The sequence below is a fragment of the Macaca thibetana genome, chromosome 14 (assembly GCF_024542745.1).
Source record: "Macaca thibetana thibetana isolate TM-01 chromosome 14, ASM2454274v1, whole genome shotgun sequence".
In the NCBI taxonomy this organism is placed as follows: Eukaryota; Metazoa; Chordata; class Mammalia; order Primates; family Cercopithecidae; genus Macaca; species Macaca thibetana.
The window spans coordinates 62,152,641-62,178,810 of record NC_065591.1 but is presented as its reverse complement, the minus strand read 5'-3'; the positions used below and the strand labels follow the sequence as shown (position 1 = coordinate 62,178,810).

The following is a 26,170-nucleotide window of genomic DNA, read 5'->3' as shown; positions in this document are numbered from 1 at the left end:
AAATTCCCTGGATGTCTATTCATGGGTTGATAGCTAATTTCTTTTTAGCAATTAATGCTATCTCGTTGCCTGGATGTAGCACAATTTATTTATTCATTCATCTGCTGAAGGATATTTTGGATGCTTCCAAATTTTGGCCAGTGTGAATAAAGCTGCTATAAAAGTCTATGTCTAGAGTTTTCTCTAGAAATACATTTTCAGCTCCTTTGGGTGAATATTAAGGAGCAAATTTTCTGAATTGTATGTAAGAACTTGTATAAAGAAACTGCAAAATTGTCTTCTAAAAATGACAGTGACATTTTCCATTCCTGTGATTGATGAATTAGAGTTCTTGTTGCTCCACATCCTCACCAGAATTTGGTGTTGTCAACATTCTCAAGTTTGGTCATTCTGATAGGTGTGTAGTGGTATTTTATTATTATTTTTATTTGCATTTCCCTGATACATGATCTGCAACATTCTTTCGTATGTTTATTTTGCCATCTATCTATCTCTCCACTGAGGTTTCTGTTAAAATCTTTGACACACTTTTTTCTTTTCAACTTTTATTTTGCAATCAAAGGGTAGATGTACAGGTTTGTTACAAAGGTATATTGTGTGATGCCGAGGTTTGGAGTACTGAAGAATCTGTCACCCAGATGACCATAGCACACAATAGGTAGTTTTTCAATCCTTGTCCCACTGTTCCCTCCCTCCTTATATTCCCCAGTGTCTATCATTCTCATCTTTATGTCCATACATACCTAGTATTTAGCTCCCACTTATAAGTGAGAACACAGTATTTGGTTTTTTGTTGCTGTGTTAATTTGCTTAGGATAATGGCTTCCAGATGCATCCATGTTGCTCCAGAGGACATGATTTTGTTCTTTTTTATGGTTATGTAGTATTCCGTGGTGTACATGTATCACATTTTCTTTATCCAACCTTCTGTTGGCACCTGGGTTGATTTCATGTCTTTGCTATTGTTTGACACACTTTTTAGTTGTGTTGTTTTCTTATTATTGAATTTCAAGAATTCTTGTGCCTTTTACAAATATTTTCTTCCAATCAGCAACCTATAATAAAATGTTAAGTCCCAAGATAATAAGCTGGGTATCAAATACATCTGCTAGAATAGCCCAATGACATTTAACAAGTCAATTTGCTTCAGATAACTCAACCTAACATGAAGACTATTTAATCTCATTTATCTCTTGGGAGTTGATTGTCTTCTCCAGACATGGGAACTAGCAATGAGTAGGCTTATACCTGCTCATTGTTTTAAATTTGTATTCATTTCTTCCTCACAGATATATGTATTTTGTATTTGAGCCATATTATGTCTTTTATATTATCATTCTATTAAATTGTATTAATTAAAATTATTTTATTATTGTTGTAAGACTTTCCATTATTTTAACCAAAGTTTTTTTAACTTAGAAATATGCTTTAAGAAATACTTAAACAGTTATATATATCTATATCCTTATTTTATACACTTTTTACTTAAATTGTCTTCACATTATTGTTTCATAGCCTTAAATTAAATAATTATTATTTAATTTAAACCACGTTGGAACTGACATATAAAATAGAAATATGTGAATAAAACTCAGGATACCCCTCAGATGATTCTAATGAATGCAATATATAACATGGGAGCATGTAATTTTGAGACACTGATTTAGAAATCTAACAAAGTATGACAGGCTATATCTATTTCAATGTTAATCTTTTGTCAAAAATGGATCATACAAATAAGTGGAATGACTGGTAAACCATTTTACAGTTCGTAAAGTGCTTTTATAGATATTTGATATTTATATATTACTATTTCTTCCTAAAGTGTTTTGATTATAGATAACATGTTATTTTAAGTATATTTTCCAACCTCTACAAAATCCGTGTATCAAGTTTCTTCAACTTCAACTGTTTACCTTTCAGATGAGTAGTCTCCCTGTAGTTTGCCTTACAATTTGCCTCTAGTTCCTGTTAAGGTAAAAGGATACAAAGTTAATGTACCAGCACCAGGCCTAACCCTTTCTGTGTAAGTTTGATTACTCTCAAGGGTCTAGTCACCTGAGGAAAAGAGAAGTAGGTACCTCTAGATAAAGTGGAGGTGAAAGTAGAGAATTCTTGCTTTTATCCTTCAGGAACTTATTGAGCATCTGGTTCTGGTAAGTTTAAGGAGCTATAAATCCTTTTGGAAACCTAAATCTAAGGTTTGTTAAACTGTTTATATCTTAATACGTGTCTATAGGGAGGAAGAGTAAGTGCCTTCAGTGTGTGTGCATACATGAAGAGTGAATATATTATGGTCTGAGGGTTAAATAGGAAGGTTAAATATTGGGGTGTTTTTCTAATACCCTATTATCAGTAGGGACTTATTTACTTAATAATATGACAAATAAAAGCAAGGCTTATTGTCAATTAAAAAAATACAGACTACTCTTTTGCAATCTAGGACTTGCTGTCTGGAAGGAAAATGGCTAGGGAAATTTTGTCGAAGTAGTTATTCCTCTCTGGTATTTACTGATAATCTTCATTATGTTAGAGACTATCAGACAGTCTAACATAATTCTGAGGTAGGTACCATTGTTTCAACATTTCACAGAAGAGCAAACATCTACTTAGGCAGCTTTCCCAGATTCACACGGGGTAAATTGCCACACTGAGATTTATACCAAGGTGTTCGTGCATTAGCTTGAGAACTGATTTTTACCTTAAAGAATAGCAATTCTAAGTGGTCTGGGAAATATTTTACCTGAGGACTGCCTTCCTTGCAACATTCTCTTCTTTTGGCATCTACTATATTCCACCTCTCTGTATATTCCACCTCTATATATTCCACCTCTCTGAATATTCCTTTGCAAGATCCTCTCAACAATCTTACTGCTCCTCAGAGTTCTATGAGTTTTAAATTTTGTATTATGTACATTTTTACCATATGATTTCATTTACTCTTTGGTTTCAGATACCACCTATCATGTCAGTACTTCTGAATAAACAGCCTTGTTGAGCTATCTCTTCTGAAGTTCATCCACATCCAAATGCATGCTCTGTGTAAGGATGAGTTTACCACTCAAAATATGAGCGAAAGGAGTGGATATCAATGTTCCTTAGTTGTTGCCAGAGAAAAAAAGGGAGAGAGTGCTAAGAAATGATTCTACATATTTTGTGTTTCTTCCATTAACATTCATTCTTTACATATTTGCTGAGAGCCTTTTATATTCCACATCTCATGTTGATGACAGATACATGGGGATAAATAAAATCTTTTTATACCTTTTAACATTGAGCAGTCAATGTACATGGTAGTAATGGAGTTGGGGAGGGTAGGGTTACATGAAAGTAGTATGTTATAAAACACAGCATAATCTTCCATGATAAAAAATGCACTAGAGATGCATTCCCTGAAAGATCGAAGTCAATATCCCTCAGAAAAAGATGATAATAAAAAGGAAAAAGAGTTAAGTGCTTTTTGAGGTGAGAACTTATCTTATGACTACTGAGGAGGGATCAGAATTGAATTTGCTAGGAAAACACAGTCCAACAAATAACAGGAGAATGCTTTTAATGACATCTCACAATTTGCTACTATCTCCACAATATACTTTCCCTGGGTTTTGCATTAGGTTCACTACCATGGTGGGAGATTAATATGTCATGCTCAAACTGTTCAAGACCTTTTTCCATATAGAAGATGCAGATCTATTCGCAAGTTGTCAAAATGACTCTTAGTAGATAGTACCTAGCAAAAGTAAAATATATTGGCCCAAGGTTGCTTGTTATTTACCATATACTTTTTCTAATATCTTCTAAAAAATCACAAAATACAATATGAATTCACAGTTAAGCTTCCCATATAAAGGAGCTCAATCAATTTCCAGTGTCCCCTATGTTTTCCACTGAAGGTTGATGACTTTTTTTCTCCTGCAAATTGAAGTTTAAAAAATTCTGGAGTGAGGATAGCATGTCTTCTTCTCTCTAGCCTTCCATTGACTCTACCTTCATCTTTTGTATTTTTGCTATTTTTGAATAAAATTATTAATTTCATAATTTTTATCTATGCATTTACTTAGAAAGCTTATTAAATATAGGGGGAATTTATGATGATTATCTTAGAGATTTGTGTTTCTCTGATAGTTTTACCAATTTTGACCTGTTTATCTTGAAGGCCAAAAACTTGATGATAAGTTGCAAGACTGCATATTTTACTTCTGAGAGTAAACTTGTATGCTTTTTAAAAGAGACTCTAAAATAAAATCAGGTTCAGTTTATTATGTAGGCAAATTTTTAATGCTTCATTTCAAACAAATTGGGTGATTTGGATTTTTTTCATTTAGCATTTATTTGACTAATTAAATTTGCATTTATTTGACTAATTTTTATGACTAATTAAATACAGAGATATGAGATAAAATAATCCAATCAAGATGGATAAGATTAATGTGCACACAATACTACTGTACATCTTCAAATTGTTTCTTGAAATAAAATGATAACCTGAAGTGTGAACCATAAGTGTTTAAGGTAGAAAGTGTCACATTTAATACATGAATATGTACAGGAAGAAATAAGCATACATAACTCCAAAGTATTTATTCACTGCTCCATTTCACCAACATGTTCTATTGGAAGCTATTGTGTAATCAATGCTAATATTTGCAGATACTTGTTTGTGGTTTATGAACCTAGATCTCTGTTTGAAACTTCATAAATATCTATAAATATCAAAACCTATCAAGATTGTATTCATTTTACAGATTTAAAATAAGGCCCAAATAAGTTAAAAAACTTAAAATCAAATGAAGGGGCAAATGTGTTTGAACAGAAATCATTGTTTATTTTTATATAACACTTGATATAATATGTATAAAATGTGCATAAGTACCTACCTCATAAGTATAAGAGGTAAATTGTCTATAAACGTACTTTATAGCATTTAATGTTTTCCAAATATTTGCAGTGATCTCTGATTATTTTCTTAGACTATTTCTTTCAAACTTTATAAATAAAGCTCAGAGATTTTATTTTAAAGCCAACAGGGGTACTGCTGAAGACTGTATGGAAAAAGGAGTGGAAAAGATTCTGAGCATCTTTTTACTGATTCAAAGCAGCTCCACTTTGATGTGTTTTATATGTTTGGTTGCAAATCTTAAAAAGTAGGGCCAGGTGCAGTGGCTCACATCTGTAATCTCAGCACTTTGGGAGGCCAAGGCGGTGGATCACCTGAGGTCAGGAGTTCAAGACCAGCCTGGCCAACACGGTGAAAACCCATCTCCACTAAGAATACAAAAATTAGCCAGGCGTGGCAGTGCACACCTGTAATCCCAGCTACTCAGGAAGCTGAGGCAGGCGAATTGCTTGAACCCGGGAGGCGGAGATTGTGGCGAACTGAGATTGCACCATTGCACTCCAGCCTGGGCAAGAACAGCAAAACTCCATCTCAAAAAAAAAAAAAAAAATTAAAAATTCACCAACTTAGGACAAGTTGTTAGAAGTGAATTTACCATGCTGGAGAATATGAACTTGTTTAAGGACTTCTGGTAAATTTTGAAGACTGCAGTTGATTAGCAGCCAAATATGCTTTTGAGTATAGTATATGAATTAACCCCTTGTCCCCACAAAACTGAGTTTTAACCAAAAGCATGACTGCTTTTCATTTATATGGTTTCAGATCTGGCTAACGAGCTCATATCTCCCTTATTATGTCTGTTCTCAATGACTCCAAAGTCAAGCTTTTCCTTCTGATTGGGATCCCAGGACTGTAACATGCCCACATTTGGTTCTCCATCCCCATTTGCCTCATGTACCTGGTTGCCATCATGGGCAACTGCACCATTCTCTTTATCATAAAGACAGAGCCCTTGCTTCATGAGCCCATGTATTATTTCCTTACCATGTTGGCTGTCTCTGACATGGGCCTGTCCCTCTCCTCTCTTCCTATCATGTTGAGGATCTTCTTGTTCAATGCCATGGGAATTTCACCTGATGCCTGCTTTGCTCAAGAATTCTTCATTCATGGATTCACTCTCATGGAATCCTCAGTACTTCTAATTATGCCTTTGGACCGCTTTATTGCCATTTACAATCCCTTAAGATACAGTTCTATCCTCACTAGCAACAGGCTTGCTAAAATGGGACTTATTTTAGCCATTAGGAGCATTCTCTTAATGCTTCCATTTCCCTTCACTCTAAGGAGATTAAAATATTGTCAAAAGAATCTTCTTTCTCACTCATACTGTCTTCATCAGGATACCATGAAGCTGGCCTGCTCTGACAACAAGACCAATGTCATCTATGGCTTTTTCGCTGCTCTCTGTACTATGCTGGACTTGGCATTGATTGTTTTGTCTTATGTGCTGATCTTGAAGACTATACTCAGCATTGCATCTTTGGCAGAGAGGCTTAAAGCCCTAAATACCTGTGTCTTCCACATCTGTGCTGTGCTCACCTTCTATGTGCCCATCATCACCCTGGCTGCCATGCATCGCTTTGCCAAGCACAAAAGCCCTCTTGTTGTGATCCTTATTGCAGATATGTTCTTGTTGGTGCCGTCCCTTATGAATCTCATTGTGTACTGTGTAAAGACTTGATAAATCCGGGAGAAGATCTTGGGGAAGTTGCTTAATGTATGTGGGAGACAAGAACCTGAACAATTAGGTAATAAATTATCAACCAGAAGGCATTTACTGTCATTTGCTATGTGTTTAATGCCACAGAAGTCACTAATGAAGGACTGGATGATGGAAGTGAAAAGCTATGTAGTGCAGAATTTATAATAAAGTTGAGAATATAACTGCATAGGATAGAAAAAATAATCAAGAGATATATAAGATATAGAGATTTAATTAACATTTTAAGAGAAGTTGAAGCAAAACACTTATGTGATGGAGCAGCTGGATTTGAGTCAGCCCATAAAGAATGAATAAAATTGGGGCAGACTGAGATTATCATTCAATTAGTATCTATTAAAAATACAAATGATATACCAAGTCTAATCTCATACTATCAAGGAAAGGTAAAATAGCAGAGCACATAGCAGCTATGAAGGATGCTGATCTGATTACAATAGAAAGTGTAATTTAACAGAGAGCAAGTGATAGTTTTGGATAAAATAAGAGAACCAGTGTTTTGGAGCACCTAAGAAAAGCTTTGAGAAGTTTAAATTCAGGAGGTGGTGGAATGCCAATTTAGTTGCTACATGATAAATTTCATTTTAAGAAGAGTGTGCCTGTATAAGCGTGAGCAAGATGGATTGAATTTGGGAGAAATGAGGAAGGAAGATTAACAGGAGAAAGCACAATAATCCTGCCATGGAGTGATGACTCAGAATAGGCAGGGAGAGAACAAGATCATTTATCTGCTGAGGTTATTTTCCTGTTATAAAACCAACATGTAATTTATGGAAAATTCACAAATTTAACTAAGTGACTAAAAGATAATTTAAAACCCCCCATGATTTTGCTGTTTAGATTTTTTCTGTGATTTAGTCTTTCCCTGCACCTTAAAAAAAATCAGCCCCTCTAACATGTTTTTTTTTTTTTATTATACTTTAAGTTCTAGGGTACATGTGCACAATGTGCAGGTTTGTTACATATATATACTTGTGCCATGTAGGTGTGCTGCACCCATCAACTTGTCAGCACCCATCAACTTGTCATTTACATCAGGTATAACTCCCAATACCATCCCTCCCCCCTCCCCTCCCCATAATAGGCCCCAGTGTGTGATGTTCCCCTTCCCGAGTCCAAGTGATCTCATTGTTCAATTCCCACCTATGAGTGAGAACATGCGGTGTTTCGTTTTCTGTTCTTGTGATAGTTTGCTGAGAATGATAGTTTCCAGCTGCATCCATGTCCCTACAAAGGACACAAACTCATCCTTTTTTATGGCTGCATAGTATTCCATGGTGCATATGTGCCACATTTTCTTAATCCGGTCTGTCACTGATGGACATTTGGGTTGATTCCAAGTCTTTGCTATTGTGAATAGTGCCACAATAAACATACATGTGCATGTGTCTTTAAAGCAGCATGATTTATAATCCTTTGGGTATATACCCAGTAATGGGATGGCTGGGTCATATGGTATTTCTAGTTCTAGATCCTTGAGAAATCGCCATACTGTTCCACAATGGTTGAACTAGTTTACAATCCCACCAACAGTGTAAAAGTGTTCCTATTTCTCCACATCCTCTCCAGCACCTGTTGTTTCCTGACTTTTTAATGATCGCCATTCTAACTGGTGTGAGATGGCATCTCATTGTGGTTTTGATTTGCATTTCTCTGATGGCCAGTGATGATGAGCATTTTTTCATGTGTCTGTTGGCTGTATGCATGTTTTCTTTTGAGAAATATCTGTTCATATCCTTTGCCCACTTTTTGATGGGGTTGTTTGGTTTTTTCTTGTAAATTTGTTTGAATATTTAATAAATGGTGCTGGGAAAACTGGCTAGCCATAAGTAGAAAGCTGAAACTGGATCCTTTCCTTACTCCTTATATGAAAATTAATTCAAGATGTATTAGAGACTTAAATGTTAGACCTAATACCATAAAAACCCTAGAAGAAAACCTAGGTAATACCATTCAGGACATAGGCATGGGCAAGGACTTCATGTCTAAAACACCAAAAGCAACGGCAACAAAAGCCAAAATTGACAACTGGGATCTAATTAAACTAAAGAGCTTCCCCACAGCAACAGAAACTACCATCAGAGTGAACAGGCAACCTACAGAATGGGAGAAAATTTTTGCAATCTACTCATCTAACATGTTTTTTAAAATAGATTCCCTCAGGACACAGCATTTGGTACCGCAATATTTTTCACTAAAATTTATATTTTAAACATTTTTTTCTCATGTACAGAGGAAATATTTGATGGAAAAATTAAAAAATTGAGTATACAATTGAAAATACAATTTGAAGGGGGCAAACAATTAAGATTGACATGGCAATCTCTCTGGGGTTCTTAGGTAAGAGTGCTGTAAACAGAAGAGAAAAGCTTTCTAAAGGAACTGGGGGCTTGAATGATGGGTTTGAATTTTGTCTTGAGGATTTGGCTTTGGTGACTGAATATTCAAAAACAGGCAACTACAGAGTATTTGAAAAAGGAAACTGGGATGTTGCTTATCTGTCATGACTAGGAAAGGAGCCTTGGTTCAACCCTTAGACAATGATACGTGGAAATAAATACATATTTTAAACAAAGTTTGGTTATCAAACTGTGAAGGTCTTCCCTTGCTAAAGTCTCTCTAATATGCTTCTTTACCCATGATTTTCCACTGCTGTTATTTTAGTTCACATTTAAAACTTCCCCTGGATTCTCCAGTCATAGCTATTTGAAAGATCTTTCTAAAATATAAATTTAACCACAGTTAAAATGCTTCAGTAGCTGTGCAGTAACTTACAAGATAACAGCAAGATTCTATATATGCACAAGGCCTTTTCCATCATTCAGTACCTGCTTTTCTCTCCTGCATTCTTTGTCAACATTCTCTGTCTTACACTTCAACAGAGTAACACAAAGACATTATGTTACTTATATCCAAACCTCTGCTTTTGGTGTATTTTTTTGGTCAGAAATACTACATTCATTTTCTATTTCTGCATAACAAATTATTAAAAACTTAGTGGCTCAAAACAATACAAATGTATTGTTTTATAATTCTGTAAGCTGGAGTTCTGAGATGGGTTTCACTGGGCTAAAATCAAGGTGTTAGCAAGCCTACATTCCTTTCTGGAGACACAGAGGAAAATCTGTTTTCATGCATTTTCTGACTTCTAGAGGTAACCCACAATTCTTGCCTCATAGATCCCCTCCACCTTCAAAGCCAGAAACATTGCATCTTCCTGTGACTTTATTCTGTAGTCGCATCTCTCTCTGACCATGGTCAGTAACGAGTCTCTACTTTTAAGGATTCATATAATTAGATTGGGTTCCCCTGGATAATCTTGGATATTTTACCTATGCTAAGGTTTTGAATGTTAATCAGTCTACATAATATCATTTTCCATGTAAAGTAATATATTTACAAGTTTCAGAGGTTATAATGTTGAAATCATTAGGAGAGGGTGCACTCTGCCTACCATAAATACATTTCCTCAACTTCTCTTTATCCGTTTATTTATTTAGCAGGACATACCTAGATGTACTGTATTCAACTTTGCTGACACCTTTTGGCTCCAAGTACAACAAATTTATACCTTAATTTTATTCCCTTTCTTATAAACTGATATCTACACCATAATTTAAAATAAATAAGGGCCTTTAATTGTTCAAAGATTGCTTACATCTCTGCCAAATTGTAAACTCCATAGGATACATATGTCTGCACATCTTAGTTTTTCTGTGCCTGTAGTACTTAGTGCATATTCAGACAAAGAAGGGCCCAATAAATATCTATTGATCAATTTGTAAATGCATGAGTGACCATCACAGAATTTAAAAAAACCTCATTTCCTGAGCTCAAAATCCTGAGCTTTCCCTGAGGACAGAGTCCTAAAATTATAATATGTCAATCATATCCAATTGCAACATATAATCATGCCTTCAGGCAGTTCCTTTCCTCCCACTATAATCATGCCAGGCCTAAAGTAAAAACTGTAGCGTCTGCTGAAACTTAGCTGTCTTCTCTGCTAAAGGCCGGAGGTACTCAATAGATATTGGTTGGATAAATATGAAAGCTACAGTCACTGCAAATTCTGATCTCTGTGTATTACTGACTGCACTTTAAGACACCCTCCTTCTCTCAGTTTACCACTTGAATATTCTTGACAAGAATTATTTATAATGGTCATTGTCATCAAGAAATGACACATAATGATTTCAGCAAATAATGGACTTTGTTATCTCTCAGCTTTTTCTAAGAATATTTGCTTTGCTTAGGATGCTATTTTTCCTTAATTTCACCTGGATACCTTCTGACTGACTTTCAAGAATCAATTAGCAGATCATCTGAAGTTGCAAAATGTGCCAGACACCCCCACTATGCAAATCCTTGAGGGTGGGAAATGTGTCCTGTTCATCAATTTATTCCTATTAATTTTTACAGAAATTTGTCAGTGAGTGTTGAATAATGAATAAATGCATAAATGTCAGCCTTGTCTAGCACCCCTCTCTCTCAACCATCTTCAGTTCACCAATTAATGTAGCTTCCAGCTTACTTCGCTCCAGTCACACTGGTCCTCTTGCTATTCCTAGAACACTCAGGTTCATTTCTACCTCAGGACTGCTATACTTGTTCTGAAATTCTGCAATGTTCTTCCCTCAATTTTTATTTTTCATATATCTAACTCCATCATATTGGTCATAATTTTGTTCAGAAAAACCCCTCTTTATAGAGGCCTTCTCTGCTCACCCATTCAATCACTCTAAACCCATTATCCCACTATGTTTCCTTCAGAGTACTTAGCAGTGTATGATATAGTTAATCATTTACTGTGCTGTTGTCTGTCTCTACCACCAAAATGTAAGTCAAGAGAACAGGTTTTGTTATCCTTTTGCTCACTATTTTCCTATAATGTATGCTTAGAGAGAGGAGAATACTCAACAACTTTTTTTTACCCAACTAACTTCTGCTTATAAGCACTTTAAGCCTTAACTAAGGCAACCCCTCTAGAAAGCCATCTATGGCCCTCTTTCCCCTCAGGTTGGTTTCTGGGATCCCTCACTTATTTACCACACATTCTTCATTGTGTTTTTTTTTTGTCTGTGTTATTATGTTTATGTTTTATGTTAGGAATTAAAGTAACTAAAGTTGATTGTGAATAAAAGAACATGCTAAGAATTATCTTACAAAGTTTTGCATATATGATATATCTAAATGGCATAGACAGCCTTGTGGGGTAGACATTTTTAGTTCTGTTTAAAAGAAAATTGATCTCAGATAAATAGAATAATTTGTCTAAGTCACACAGAGAGGAAGTAGAACTTTCTATACCTGACCCCCTACTTGCTGCTATATCAGAATAATTTTTAATTTATCATCAGACATAAGAGAACACAACGCCTTTATGGGGACTGAAATTACAAGTACACATCACAGAGAGAATCCAGCCGTGAAGCTGTAAACATGCCTCAAAATTTTCAGTGGTTTAATTTTTTCTTCCGAAGTTTTCCGTATGCACAAACATAAAAGACATACACCACTCACGACACTCACAGACATATTGTATTCCATTTGCTGTGTACAGCTAATCATAGGCCTTCTGCATGTTAATACCCACAATTCACACATACACATTGTAAAAATGAGAAATTCACAATGAACGATGTTGGAATATTGAGCCTTAGAAGAACGTGATTATGGGATCTGAGTTACATAACAGGCAGCGATAACCTAGGCAGCTGTTACCTTTGTTTCTCTTATTGTAAGAGAATACTTTTCTTTAATTACATTGTTTTTTAAAATGTTGTAAAAAACTATAGGATGCTAGAGTTTTCCTTTTATTTAATTACGTTGTTTTTTAAAATGTTGTAAAAAACTATAGGATGCTGGAGAAGACCTTTTCCCACTCCATTGTTGATCTTCATTATAGATTAACTTACATCTTAACTTCTCTTACATGAAAACCTCAGGACTATCACATTGTGTAGACTGGAATGTTAAATATACTCTTTCAAATTGGAAAAGAAAAAAAGCTGTAACTATTCAAATTGCTATAACTTAAAAGTCAGCCTTAGTATGGAAAATGTTGTAGTCCTCTTAAATTTATTTGCTTTCCACGTGCATAAGCAAATCCTTAACTTTTCAGCTTCGGAGCAATGACCCCATTCCTTTGGGGTCTGTTACTCAAATGGTCATTCTCAACTTTGTGACTAAATAAGCTCTTTTAAACTGGGTTCTGATCCTTTTGATTATTTTAGGGTTGATGATATCATTGCAGAAACAGTGTTCTCATGCCAAACAGGATGGGACACTGGTGTTGGGAGCAGGGACAGGCATATCCAATGTTAAATGTCAGGGGTACTAGATTGCCTTGGAAGAGACCAGCCTCAGGTGAGAACTGGCTCCACATGCACTTCATAGTAGAAGACATTGTGTTCAGCCACACCCTTTCTTGATCCTGCACTAAAACCATGCAGGAACATGACATTCTCATGCTTCTCTCTAGGTGTTCAAAGCTCCCCTTGGCAATATCATATTCAAGCTTGCTTTCCTCACAGTTACCTCCAAGCCAAAACTGCAAATACTATATTGACATGCATTACTCAAAATATAACTTTTATCTAGAATGTCTTGGGGGTACCATAACAATACAACATATAAAAGGGCATAACAAACTATCCTTGGTTCCTTGGCTTGTAATCTTTCTGATACAGTCAGTACCCCAATCTGTTTCCACTTCACCTCATTTTTCTTAAACCTTTCCGACATTCTAGAGAATAAAAATGGCAACAAAAACAACACTTCAGATAATTCTCAGAATACATTTTCGTCTCTCTCACTTCTGCTTCAGGTTTGCACATGCTGTTCCTTTGGACTGGAGCATATTTTTGTCTCCTTCCTCTTACAGTTTTTGACTGCCTAATGTCTACATTTCCCTTAAGGCTATTACTGTGTCAATTCAGAGACAACTTTTTTGATGCTCCCTTCCCCCAGCTAGGGGAAGATGACTCCCAAACCGACTTCTTTTAACTTTGAAGAATACAATTAACATGTGATTGTGTAATGAATCTTCCCAAAATTTAGCGTCTTAAAAATATTTATTTTGTTTACAAATCTGTAATTTTGGCTGAGTCAGAGAACAATTGATTGCTTTATCAGATGCCAATTGGAGAGGTTGGAAGGTTGCCGAATGGAATAATCTGAGGATTCTCCACCCACTGGTGGTTAACACTGACTCCGCTAAGTTCTCAGCCTTAGCTGAGTGAGACCTTGGTTGAGCCTATTGGATGGAACACCTTACATGGGCCCTCTCCACATTGTCTGGGCTTCCTCTTAGCATAGGGGCTGGGTTTCAAAAACAAGCATTGAGTGAAACAGACAGAAATAGTAGAGGAATTGAGGTGGAACAGAGAGAGAGAGAGAGGAGATACATGGGCTATTTCCACAATATTCAATTCATGAGGCATTTACAAATTCTATCCAGTTACAAGGGGGGAAGAAATAGACTCTATCTCTTTATGAGGAGTAGCAAGTTCCTGGAAGAGAATGTGGGATTAGAATTATTCTTGTGGCTATTTTTAGAAAATAAAATTTACCGGCCGGGCGCGGTGGCTCAAGCCTGTAATCCCAGCACTTTGGGAGGCCGAGACGGGCGGATCACGAGGTCAGGAGATCGAGAGACGATCCCGGCTAACACGGTGAAACCCCGTCTCTACTAAAAAATACAAAAAAATAGCCGGGCGAGGTGGCGGGCGCCTGTAGTCCCAGCTACTCGGGAGGCTGAGGCAGGAGAATGGCGTGAACCCGGGAGGCGGAGCTTGCAGTGAGCTGAGATCCGGCCACTGCACTCCAGCCTGGGTGACAGAGCAAGACTCCGTCTCAAAAAAAAAAAAAAAAAAAAAAAAAAAAAAAGAAAATAAAATTTACCATATCATATTACATTTTATCCCCCCTTGCCCTTGCCACAAAAGAGTGAGCGTTCTGTAAGGACTGTGACTCATCCCTATACATATTTGTTGAGTAAGTAAATGTCTCTTTTATTTCATGCATGTTAGAAATTATAAAGGATAGGTAAACAAGGGCATGTTTCAGGAGACAGTGGCTCTAACACTAGACACAGTTAGTAACAAAAGGCATGGGTCACTCGATCCCGGATCTGTTTCGTCTTCACACTGTAGACAATGGGATTCATCATGGGAGGAAAGAGAAGATACATGAAACCCATGACCACCTGGACCAGGGTGGGTGCCTGCTTTCCAAAGCGATGGATGACAGAGAGGCCAATCATGGGAGTGTAGAAGAGTAGCACAGCACAGATGTGGGAAACACAGGTGTTAAGAGCCTTGAGTCTCTCAGCCCTGGAGGTGATGGACAGCACGGTGTGCAGGATCAGAGCGTAAGAGAAGAGGATGAGCAGTGAGTCTATACCCACTGTAGAGACGATGACAAACATGCCATAGATGCTGTTGGCCTTCATATTGGCACAGGCCAATTTCATCACTTCTTGGTGGAGACAATAAGAATGTGAGAGAACTGGGGAGCCACAATAGGTGAATCTTTTGAGCATAAAAGGCAATGGAAAAATAAGTGCTACACTACGACCCAGAGAGATCAGGCCAATCCTGCCAATGACTGTGTTGGTGAGAATGGAAGCATAGTGCAAGGGGCAGTAGATAGCCACAAAGCGGTCAAAGGCCATAGACAGTAGCACAGAGGACTCGAGGAAGGATAAGCAGTGAATGAAAAAGAGCTGAGCAAAGCAGGCATCGTGGCTAATTTCTCGTGCCCCAACCCAAAAGATGCTGAGGACTGTAGGGAGAGTGCAAAGGGACAGACCCAGGTCAATCAGAGCCAGCATGGACAAGAAGAGATACATAGGTTCATGGAGTGAGCACTCTGTTTTAATGATGAAAAGAATTGTGCAGTTGCCCAGGATGGAAACCAGGTACATGAAGCACAGTGGGATGGAGATCCAGATGTGCACGTGCTCCAACCCAGGAATGCCACTCAGCAAGAAGGTAGCAGAAACGTGGCTGCTGCTGTTTCCCAGGGATCCCAGGGTCATTGTGTGAGGAGACAAGGGGGAAGGTGGGTGCCCTCCAAAATCCTGAAGTAAATTGAGACAGTAATAGTGATTGCACCTGGTAGAAATTAAAGAAAAAATACTAGAATCAAATATACCTAGAACTGTGCAGCTCCTTCTAGTGGTTATTTCTTTCTGGTCCTTGGCTTCTTCTCAATATCTTTTTGAGGAAATTAGTCTCATAGTTTCAACAAGAAACAAAGACATGGAATTGTGAAGTGATGAGCCAAACTGGGTGAGTTGGAGATTCTAAATGAGTTGTTCCACACTTTTTGCTTTTTTCTGACTTCTGTATCAACCAGGTCTTCTTAGCCACTGGAGTTTTTACTAGTCTCACCCAATGGGATGCACCCAGGGGCCGGGCGCAGTGGCTCACAGCTGTAATCCCAGCACTTTGGGAGGCCGAGGTGGGTAGATCATGAGGTCAGCAGATGGAGACCATCCTGGCTAACACAGTGAAATCCCATCTCTACTAAAAATACAAAAAAAAAAAAAAAAAAAAAGTGTGGAAGGAGGGAGATTTCAGGCTCTCTCTGCCAGCACTATGGGTTGGCAGTGGGTGTGTTGTGCCACTGAAGACCACAGCTGTTGTTGGGGACTTTTCTCTTATAGCAGCATGCTCCTTAGTTGTAGTCCTTGCTCTCTGCTCCCTTCAGACTAAGAAGTGAGAGTTTCCTCATTATTCTTCTTGGCCATATTTAACTTTGCCTGCCTCTTACAAGTAGATTTTTTCTGGAAAAAAAAAAATAAATAAATAAAAGTCCTCACATGCCTTTTTTCTACCAGACCTCTCACTAATATTCCAACTTTCATTTCACCTTGTTTTCTTCTCCCTTATCTTTCTGTGCTTTCTTTGCTGTAGTTTTAGTTTTTTACTTTCTTTCTCTTTTTTGTTTTTGATTAACTTCTCCAGGCCCATACAAGCCCTAATTCTAGACACAGACCAACTCTTCACTCACCTTCTCCTCTGGTCTTCCTGACATAGAAGCTTAGCCTTGTCCAAGTAGCTCATAAATGCTGTTCAGCTTACAGAATTCCAGAGAGAGGTGGAGAGCATGTGAATGATGACCTGTGAAGCTATTTCTGACTGCTAGAGTAAGACATCAAAGCCCTGATCCTCCTGTCAGTCAGTAACCAAAATTCCCCAGAAGTCCAGGAATCCAACTGCTGTGGACCTAAGTGGCAAAAGAGGCTAAAGCACCATCAACCACGGCCACATCCCCAACTACAAGGTCATGTCCAGGAGAGCCTGCTGAACACGGAGCAGTGATGCTGGAAAGGCCCAGTCTTCTACAGAGGAAGAAATGAAGGCTCAGGAGAGTCTTGTCACTGGGCAGAGGTCATATGCCAATTTAGGCCTCCGACTTCCAGAGCAGGGATCTTTCCACTCTCAATTAACATCACTAGAATATGAGCTCAAAGAGGGTAGGGGCTTTTCTTTGTTTGCCTCTGTCAATCCAGTATTTAGAACATGCCCCAGTACATAGCAGATGCTAAGCATTTTTTTTTTGCATGAATAAGTTATTTTTTATTTAGCTAAGGAATAGTAACTTGGTGCAGGTTTTATCTCCTTAAAAACCCTATGAATATTCTATTGATAACATTATGCTGTAGATAAGAAAACAGAAGCTTAGAGAAAATTATTTACGTTTCTAAGATCAGACAAATAGTAAAGACAAAAATAGGATTTGAACGAATATTTGATTTTTCTCTAGACTTCAGGATACAGACAATGATTCCTCTTTCTTGTCACATAGATAATAATTCAGTGTCAAGTAGCACAGCTAGCTTAACAGACCTTTAAAAGCATTGCTGATTCTTTAGCTGAATAAATAAATAAACTAACTGGAGAAACACACATAAATATATACACGGACACTTTCTCTCTCACTCTAATAACGGTGGCATTAATAGTCCAGGCTATTAGCTCACTGTCCACTTGAAGATCATGTAGCCTCTCACACTGTGTTCCTCAGCTTCTGCTATGGCCATGATCCGTGGTTACCACATTACACAGCAAAGTGAATTCAGAAAAGCTGTGACGAATTCACCTGTCAGGGATAGACAAGCTACATATTGGGTTAACAATGTAATTTTTATGTGTTCTGTAGAATCAGTTTTTATTACATTGATGTAATAGTCTCTAACTGTTCAGTGTTTTAATTGCACGATGAAATTCATTAAAATGTCCATGTTCCATAATTACTCTTGTAAAACATTCAGAGAGCCTGGCAAATAGTAGATACTCTTCAGTAATTCTGTTTCTTCCTTCACCATTCTATTTCATTTTAACATCAAAATAAACCTAAGGTGGAAATTATTTTTGACATTAAAATGAAATAGGATGTTGAAGAGGGAAAGAAATGGAATTACTGAAGAACAGCTACAATTTGCCAGGCTCTGTATTAGGGACATTCCAAAAATCATCACACCCAGACTTTAGAAGAACTTTTCAAGTTAGTATTATTGTCTCAATTTGCAAATGAGGAAAGAGAGGCTTAGAGAATTTTATAATATCCCTAGAATCATGCAGTCAGTCAGTGCCGGAGTTGGAATTCAGACTTAGATCTCTGTAGTTCCAAGGCACATACTGAAAAGTTGGAAAAATTTTGGTTAACAAACCCCAGCAATTATTTAAGTTAAGGCAGCCTGAAATGGGTGGAGGTTAAATTAGAAAGATATAGAGAAATGTTAAATGTCTGGATCACATCTTTTTTTCCTATAAACTCAAGACAGACTTTCTTTGGGATTGAAACTGGTGCTTCAGATTGTAAGGAGGTAGAGCAGAACAGGAATCAGAGAGAATAATTAGGATAGGTTAGAGGAGGTGACTTGGAAATAAAATAAAATTGAGAATAATGATGCCAGGAGATATCTGCTTGGAAAAGATCACCTTTAGCCTGTTCCCCAGAGAGTTCTTAGTATGATAATTATTCTAAGTGCCTCTCATTTAAAATCCTTGCAGAATCTATTAGCAGGTTTGATAAGGACTTCATTATTCCTGACCAGGATTAAGCAGCTGTCCAGAATATGGTGGGATCAGAAGGATAGACTTAACCCATGGGTTTTCTGCCCGCAAGTTGTTTTGCTTTAAGACTACTTTCTGAAGGGACTTGAGCAAGTCTAATGACCGTTCTAATTCTATTATAATAGACCACACTTTGTGATCACTCAGGGAAATATCATTTTATGTCACAGGAAAACTTTTTCCCAAAGAGTTAGACTACTTCCTGCCCATCTCCTTGTTTCTTGGAAAAAACTCCTGTTCTACTAACTTGTGTCTGAGACTGGGGGTAGATGTTGAACCTTTAATAACTGAGCTCCTTTCATGCCTAAATGTCAATTTTGCCCACCTAACTTGCTTAACTGTCTGGGTCTAATCAATATTCCTGCTGTTACCATAGAGGAGGCAAGTCTCTGGGCAAGAAACCAAGGAAATTGACTAATGTGAGAAAGATGTTGTCTACTTTCTGAGCTGGTGCTAAGATCAGACCTGTGAACCCATGAAGCCAGCAAGATCTGATTGCAACAGTTACCATCTTTAGCAGGTGCCCTCTGCAGCCTCTCTGTAGACAAAGTCCCTTCTATCTTTCTCTCTCCAAAGCTCGGGCTGAGTCTTCTGGGATCTTTTCTTGGCTCTACACTCAGCATCAAACACCTGGTTACTATATAAACTCCTCACATACCAAGGCTAAAAATAAAGGCCATGAACGCTAGAGTGAGTGGAAGATGGATGTTTAAATCCACGACTTTTATGCAACTGCGCAAGGTATCCATTGAGACCCTTTCAAGGATCTTTAATCAATTCCCTAGCAGGCCTGGCTCCCTGGACCTCATTACCTCAGACCCTGGAGATAAAAGAAAAAGGGGCGAGGAGACTGGTCTTGTGACATACCGGGATGGGAAGCCCAGAGGATGCCATGCACCAACCATTGGTGAAGAATATGGAAAAAGTTTTGAACCAATTCCACTGCTTTGGGAAAGCAGAGTGGGTGCTATTGATAATGTTTTTTGTGTGATAGGGCATAACTCCAGTTAATGCACACTGGATAATTACATTCACTTTACAATCATAAGTGAATTTAAAAAGGGATTTTTAAATTGAATGCGTACTCCATCACCCAGGGGAGGAAGGAAATCAGGCTAGGTTCTTGGAAACACTGGGATGTTATTGATGATTATTCTGGGTGCTCAGGTAACCCTATATGCTCCTGATTCCTGACTACTCTCAGGGACTTCGTCTCCTCTTCCTGTCTCTGATCCACTCAGAACTCAGTCCTTTGATTCCAGACATCCAGGAGCTAATTGGAGAAACTAATCCATTCTTGTACACTTGGGGGTGAGAAGAGCCCCTGCAAAAGGTAATTAGAACTGAAAAGGAGTTTTTATGTGATTATACAAGGGTATGAAGAGTTAATCATCCATTTTTGGCCTCTGGGAAAGCTGATGAAGAAGGCATTTTAGAGAGAGAAATGAACAGGGCATTTCAGTGTTTTTATTACCCAGATAATTAGTAACCAGCTTACTTGATTTATTTTGGGAGTATAAAGGTGTAAATATTAGGAAACGCCCCCACAGTACCAAACCACTTATTATAGGTTATTTCAATTTGTTGGCCTGGCTGATGCCTTTGGAATGTGGCAAGCTTCCTCTTGTGGCCACAGTTATCTTTGGTTGAGCATGTTGTATAAACATTTAAGTATCATGAAGCAGTGTTTTTCAACTCACAGTCCCCAGATAATATGGATCAGAAACTCTTACGATACTTGTTAAAATGTAGATTTCTGGTTCTCACCCCTGCAAGACAAAATCAGAAATTTTGACATTTGTAACAGCTACAAAGGTAAAGGAATTTTCACATATCCTTGTCTTTATGACTTTTCAACTCTAATTATAGAATTTTTATCCCCTCTATAATTAATAGTATATCTGTACTTTTAGCATAGAATTTGTTCCAAAATATGGTTACCTATTGTATTAGTTTGCTAGGGATGCTATAACAAAATACCAAACTGAGTAGCTTAACAACAGAAATATTTTTCCTTTTCTTTTTGCAGTTCTGAAGGCCAGCAAAATCTAAAATTAAAGTGTTAACAGATTTGTTTTCTCCTGAGACTTCTCTCCTTGTTTGCACATGTCCACTTTCTCGCTATGTTCTTCAATGCCCTTTTCTCTATGTGTGCGTGCCCCTGTTTTCTTCTTGGGCATCCAAATTTACTCTTCTTACAAGGACACCAGTATATTGAATTAAGGCCCACCGTGTTGGTCTAATTTTAACTTAAATACCCCTTTTATGCCTATATCATACTTTCTGTCACTCATTTATTCATCAATTTAGTAAATATTTTCTAACCAAAGTAATATTTTGCATATAATAAAATCATACATTTTATTTTCTGCCTCTCACATGTAATATTTATTTATAGCCTCTGAGGCAAAGTTCTGGAGAAGAGAGCTGGTATTAGATGTGTTTTGGCAGAAACTTGATTTGAATGCCAGATATTCGGAAAGAGAGAGAGAAAAAAAAGCTAGAGAAAAAAAAGCTTGAGAAAGATATTTGATTAATATTTGAAATAGCTTTAATTAGAAAGAGTACAGAGATTCATCAATATTACAGAGAAGATAACCTTATGTGCTTTACATTTCAAACACGAAGTTTCTGTAAGGACAAAACAAGATATGATGTGGGGAAACTAGAATTCAGAAAGTCTAAAGGGCACAATGCCAAAAAGTTCAGTTTTCACGGTAAGATGTGACTCTGAGTCCTCATCCATTAGATATGTGATATTGATTACAGTAATTTATCTCATTGAACCTACTGTATAAAAGTTGTGCAAGAATTAAAGAAGAAATTGACTCTTTTATTAAATAGTAAGATAGCACTGAATATAGTTTGAGAAAATTAAAATTTTAACAGCATGTTTGATGTTCAATGTCTTACTAGACAAACATTACAATCATTTAAAAATGTGTGTTAGAAACATACCTTTCAATTAACATTCAGGTGAAAACATACTTAAAATGGAAAAATCAGAGCCTGTTTAACACAAATTAGCATTTATTATGGTGAAGGCAATCAAGAATAAAGTAGTTTGGGGATGAAAAAAGTGGCTCTCTGATGAGAAAAAGCCATATCTACCGCAAAAACAGTGCAAATAAGAGAAACATAGGTGTCCTGTGTCCCCACACTGCTCCCAGGGAGTGTCATGTAAGACATGGTGTTTAAAATAGGGAGTAGGAGGTGAAAATGAGAACGGTACCCATGACTGAATCTGCACCCGTGCCACTAGGCAATACATGTAGTTTTCAGTTACACCAGAGCAGGCCAGGTTCATGTTACTTTTGTATAGACAGAGGAATAGGTCAGAATGCTCAGTCTGTAAGAAAAGAACTGTCTTAGAAGGACAGGGAGGGAGAAAACAAGGGCCAGGCTCTTGGTCCAAAACCAACCAACCAACCAACAAAACAAAACAAAATAGTCTCTCCTCTTGGACTCTGGAAAGATTGAGCTGTGAAGTGTACTTTAATGGTGAGAAATGACTTCCAAATTATCCAAGGTCATTGTGAGAAAACTTAAGACTCTATGAAGAAGAAAATGTGGATGAAGACCACATCAGCAGTAACCAGCAGTAACCTGGATGTCATTAAACTGGAAGACATCCAGGGCATCAGGAATGGTAGAAAAGGCAAAACCCAAGCCAGAGGCAACCAAGAGAACCAATAATTAATACATGAGCTCACAGAGGCGACAGGCATGTCTAACTATGTGTTCAGTTACCCAGGTGAGAGGGAAGATGGACATGACAAGCCAGGCAGGTACTTTCTCTGGAATGCCCATTCGAGTAAAGGCTGCAGGTTGGGTGCTGCCATTTATGAAAGATCCCATGCTTTTGTCTCTAGAGAGAAACCTCAATACCATTGGTTCAGCAGAAGGAAGTTTTGTCTGGCTTTTTCCATTGACATATTATAATGAACAAACAGAAAGTTGAATGTGCATGGTAATATGGTCTGGAAGAAAAGTTATATGTTGCCATTATTGTCCTGAACATTAGTATTTTCTTCAGAATATGTATCTTGCCTAATTTTGATCATTTTAATCACTCCGATCTTTTTCAAATCTTATCATTTCTGATTGTTTATTATTAAGATATTCTTAGTTCTTTTATAGTTCTATAAAGCAGTAATTTGGACTTGTTTTCTGATAGTCGCTTGCTCTACTTCTTGTTTGGCATTGTGGGAATGAGACAAGAATAAAGAGAAGCACATAAAAGGAAGATAAATAATCACTTTTCTCCAGAAAGAAATCTTAGCTAGAAAGATAAGACTATGTTCTCATTTACTTAGTGATTCCTTTATGTGTTAATTTATTCATCACGTATAGGTTAAACTTTGTGTGCAGTTTTCTCCCTTTGCTCTCTCCCCTATCTCTTACTCTTTTCTCTCCCTCCTTCTCTATTTTCTCTGTCTCTTCTCTCTTCATGTCTCTTTAAAAGAACTTAATATAAGTATAAAATTAAATTGATAAATTTTATTATATCTTTTTCTAACTTTTCAAACATTTTCTCATGACAACAATTATAATGAAAATGTAAGTCATTATAATTTTTAGAATTTGAAAATAAGATATATTAATATTTTAATGTACATCACATGTACTCCCACTTGACTGGCATTTCCAGGTCTAGCATGACATTTGATACTCTCAGAAGCCCAATGAAATACGTAGACAATAAACTTCCCTCATTTTATGAATGCCTAGGACAGTGCCAGGCATCACCTGGCTCACAGGATATATTTACTGACTGGTGAAGGAGATCACAGAGCCTTTCCTTGTGTGCATACATTCTCTTCTCTTTCTTGCATTCCTCTCTTCCTGAGTTCTGGTACCAGAATTCAATGTATCATATCTGACCACCGTAGCTGTTCTGTAGCTTCCCAAATCCACTCTCTTAAGTTCCCATTTGGTGAGAATCTGCAAACTGATTAAGCAACATTGTGAAAGAGGAAACTCTTTATAGTGAAATCTGCCTTCTTTCTCCCTCTATTTTTCACCACACTCTTAATTTCCTTATTTTAAAGAAAAACATTCAATTTTCAGATTTATATTTCTAAACACATTCATGAAAAGAGAAACTTGAAGGGTTGGAGTGTGGCTTCCTAATACTTTGTAGAGGACACTTTGCCACTGTGTGCTTAGCATAGGAGCAAGACTGGAAAGAGTTCTGCTCACCACCCACTCCTACCTCTAGGTCTCCAGTCCCGTGCTTAGGACCTGAATGCATGTCTAGTTTTCTTTCCAAATTACCTATTTGTTTGAAGAAGTTTCACTAGACTGAGGTTTTCTGGGCTTTCCTCCATCACAGATAACTTCCGGCCATATCGCTGCATCTTAATTCTTTCTCTCCTACATCTAAATTTTGTTCTTCAGAAAAGCACAGTAAAATCCACAGCAGGAACAAAGCAAAGCCGCTAGCTTGCCTGTTTTCCTCATGCCTGAGAAGTTACTGGTTTACTTACCTGTACTGAGAAGCACGGCAAGGACAAGTGAATGAGTCTAAAAGGTGATGAGAGGGGCTTGGGTCAGAGATGGAAAAAAAAGGGAGGAAAGAGGCTATTATGTTTTGCTGATACCTAGATTTCTGTCTTTATGGGACCTTTTTGTAAGTGCTCTTTGTGGTCTTTTAAAGAAACCTAAGCCTTCTTCTCTTGGCTTCTAACATTATTCAGAGACCTTTGCCAGCCCTGAGTTTAATCCTTCCTTAATGTAAGTAGCTAGTAGAACCAAGAGTAGGCCATCTATAACTAGCTTGTGTAAGTGCTCTTTTGCTTGCTGTACCTTCCTTCCACATTGTTTCCACAATGCACTTCTACTCCTCTTATTGAGCTCTGACTATTTCTACAAGTTCCAGCTTAATTTCTTCCAACATAGTTCCATTCTAGCCACTGACATTTGGAGATTGGGCTTTACACCAAACTCATTATGACACAGAAAGGAAACCTCCATACTCTGACATGAGGCCCCAGATGTAAGAGGTGCTCAGAATATTATGGAGAATCACGGTCATAATGATAATAGCAAAGATCATATAATTAAATGCAAAGCAAGCACAGAACAATTAAATATAATTCCTTCAGTATGGTTTCAGGTAGTGTTGTGTGCAGTTCTGTCAAGGACTTTGGTTTCATTTCTCAGCCCCAAATGGGGAGAGAAATTGTATTATAAAAATCCTTTGGGTTTCATTCAAATTTTACCTATATTTAAGGTTTACCATCATATGTTGATTCTCTATAAAATATCCAAAATGAGAAGGGTAATCTTTTCTCTAATATCCTACCTAAAAAGTATACTTTAATTCAGAAAATAAAATGCTTCTAGTAGTAAATAAAAGCAGTCATTACTGGTAGGTATCAGATGTCGTCTTTGAGTGTTTACTTAGACATAACACTATAGGAACAAGTGAATATTTATTGAATTCTGTGAGTGCAGAGACAGCTAATCTTTTACGTCAAACCACTGGAGATTATTTAGATTCTGTCCTGATTTCCAAACAATATTCCATGAGCTGAGTAACACGTTGGTATTGAAGGGATAACTGACAAATGGCAGAAAACACAGGCACAGCTTGTAGGACTTTTATATTCTTACGACAAGTGGATGAAGTACCTATCTTATTTGAAAACTCTTCTTTTCCCTAGGCTCACAATTTAGATGTCATCCAAAGAGCTCTGCTATAACCAAGTTGTCCCAAATCCTGCCTTGGGGCCTCAGTCTAGCAAAGAGAGAAGGATACTGACTTTCCCAAAAGAGGCCCAGTATGAGTAAGTGGACTAGGTTGTAAACATGGATAAAGTACAATAAAACACAATAAAATAAAATAAATGACAGTGACAGATCAGTGAGGGATTCCAGTCATGCACTGGCCAAAGGCTCATGACTTCATCCAGTATGGAAACACTGTACTAAGAAAAAGTGTAGTTACAGAAGGTTTCTAATTTGGGACACATATGCATGCATGTGCATATCTACATGGTTTCGCTTGTGTGAGCATGTAAGCACTGTCATGCAGTGCATGTGTCTTATCAAAAACTCGGTATTTCATTAGGATGTATATTTGTATGAATCTACATATTTAAAATACCTGAGCTATTGTGTACCTTTGTATGTATTCACGATCATATGCACTTATTTAAAGTTATGCAAAAGTGGTTATGTCTACAGTTGTTTTCTTTGGTGTTTTATTCACAGGGAAAGAAGAAACTCTAAAAAGATCTTTTTTAATTTTAAAAAAGTTTTATTAAATGTTATTGCTTTTAAAAATTTTGTATAATTTTAAAGGGTACAAGTGTAGTTTTGTTACATAGATATATTGCATAGTGGTGAAGTCTGGGCTTTTAGTGTAACTATCACTCAAGTAATGTGTATTGTATCCATTAAGTAATTTCCCATGCCTTACTGCCATCCCATTCTCCCACATTTCTGAGTCACTAGTGTTTA

The 26,170-nt window shown here is 37.2% G+C and overlaps 4 protein-coding genes across 4 annotated transcripts in view; 2 read left to right on the top strand and 2 right to left on the bottom strand.

Moving 5' to 3' along the window:
* The window catches only part of MMP26 (matrix metallopeptidase 26), a 355,123-nt gene that overhangs the window by 264,580 nt on the left and 64,373 nt on the right, over positions 1-26,170 (top strand). The window lies entirely within an intron of this gene.
* The window catches only part of RHOG (ras homolog family member G), a 1,041,648-nt gene that overhangs the window by 1,007,922 nt on the left and 7,556 nt on the right, over positions 1-26,170 (bottom strand). The window lies entirely within an intron of this gene.
* On the top strand, positions 5,790-6,578 carry LOC126935212 (olfactory receptor 51A7). The gene has a single exon (XM_050756414.1). The coding sequence runs from the start codon at positions 5,790-5,792 to the stop codon at positions 6,576-6,578; it is 789 nt and encodes a 262-aa protein (XP_050612371.1).
* Positions 14,672-15,680, bottom strand: LOC126935163 (olfactory receptor 51G2). The gene has a single exon (XM_050756361.1). The coding sequence runs from the start codon at positions 15,655-15,657 to the stop codon at positions 14,713-14,715; it is 945 nt and encodes a 314-aa protein (XP_050612318.1). The 5' UTR covers positions 15,658-15,680; the 3' UTR covers positions 14,672-14,712.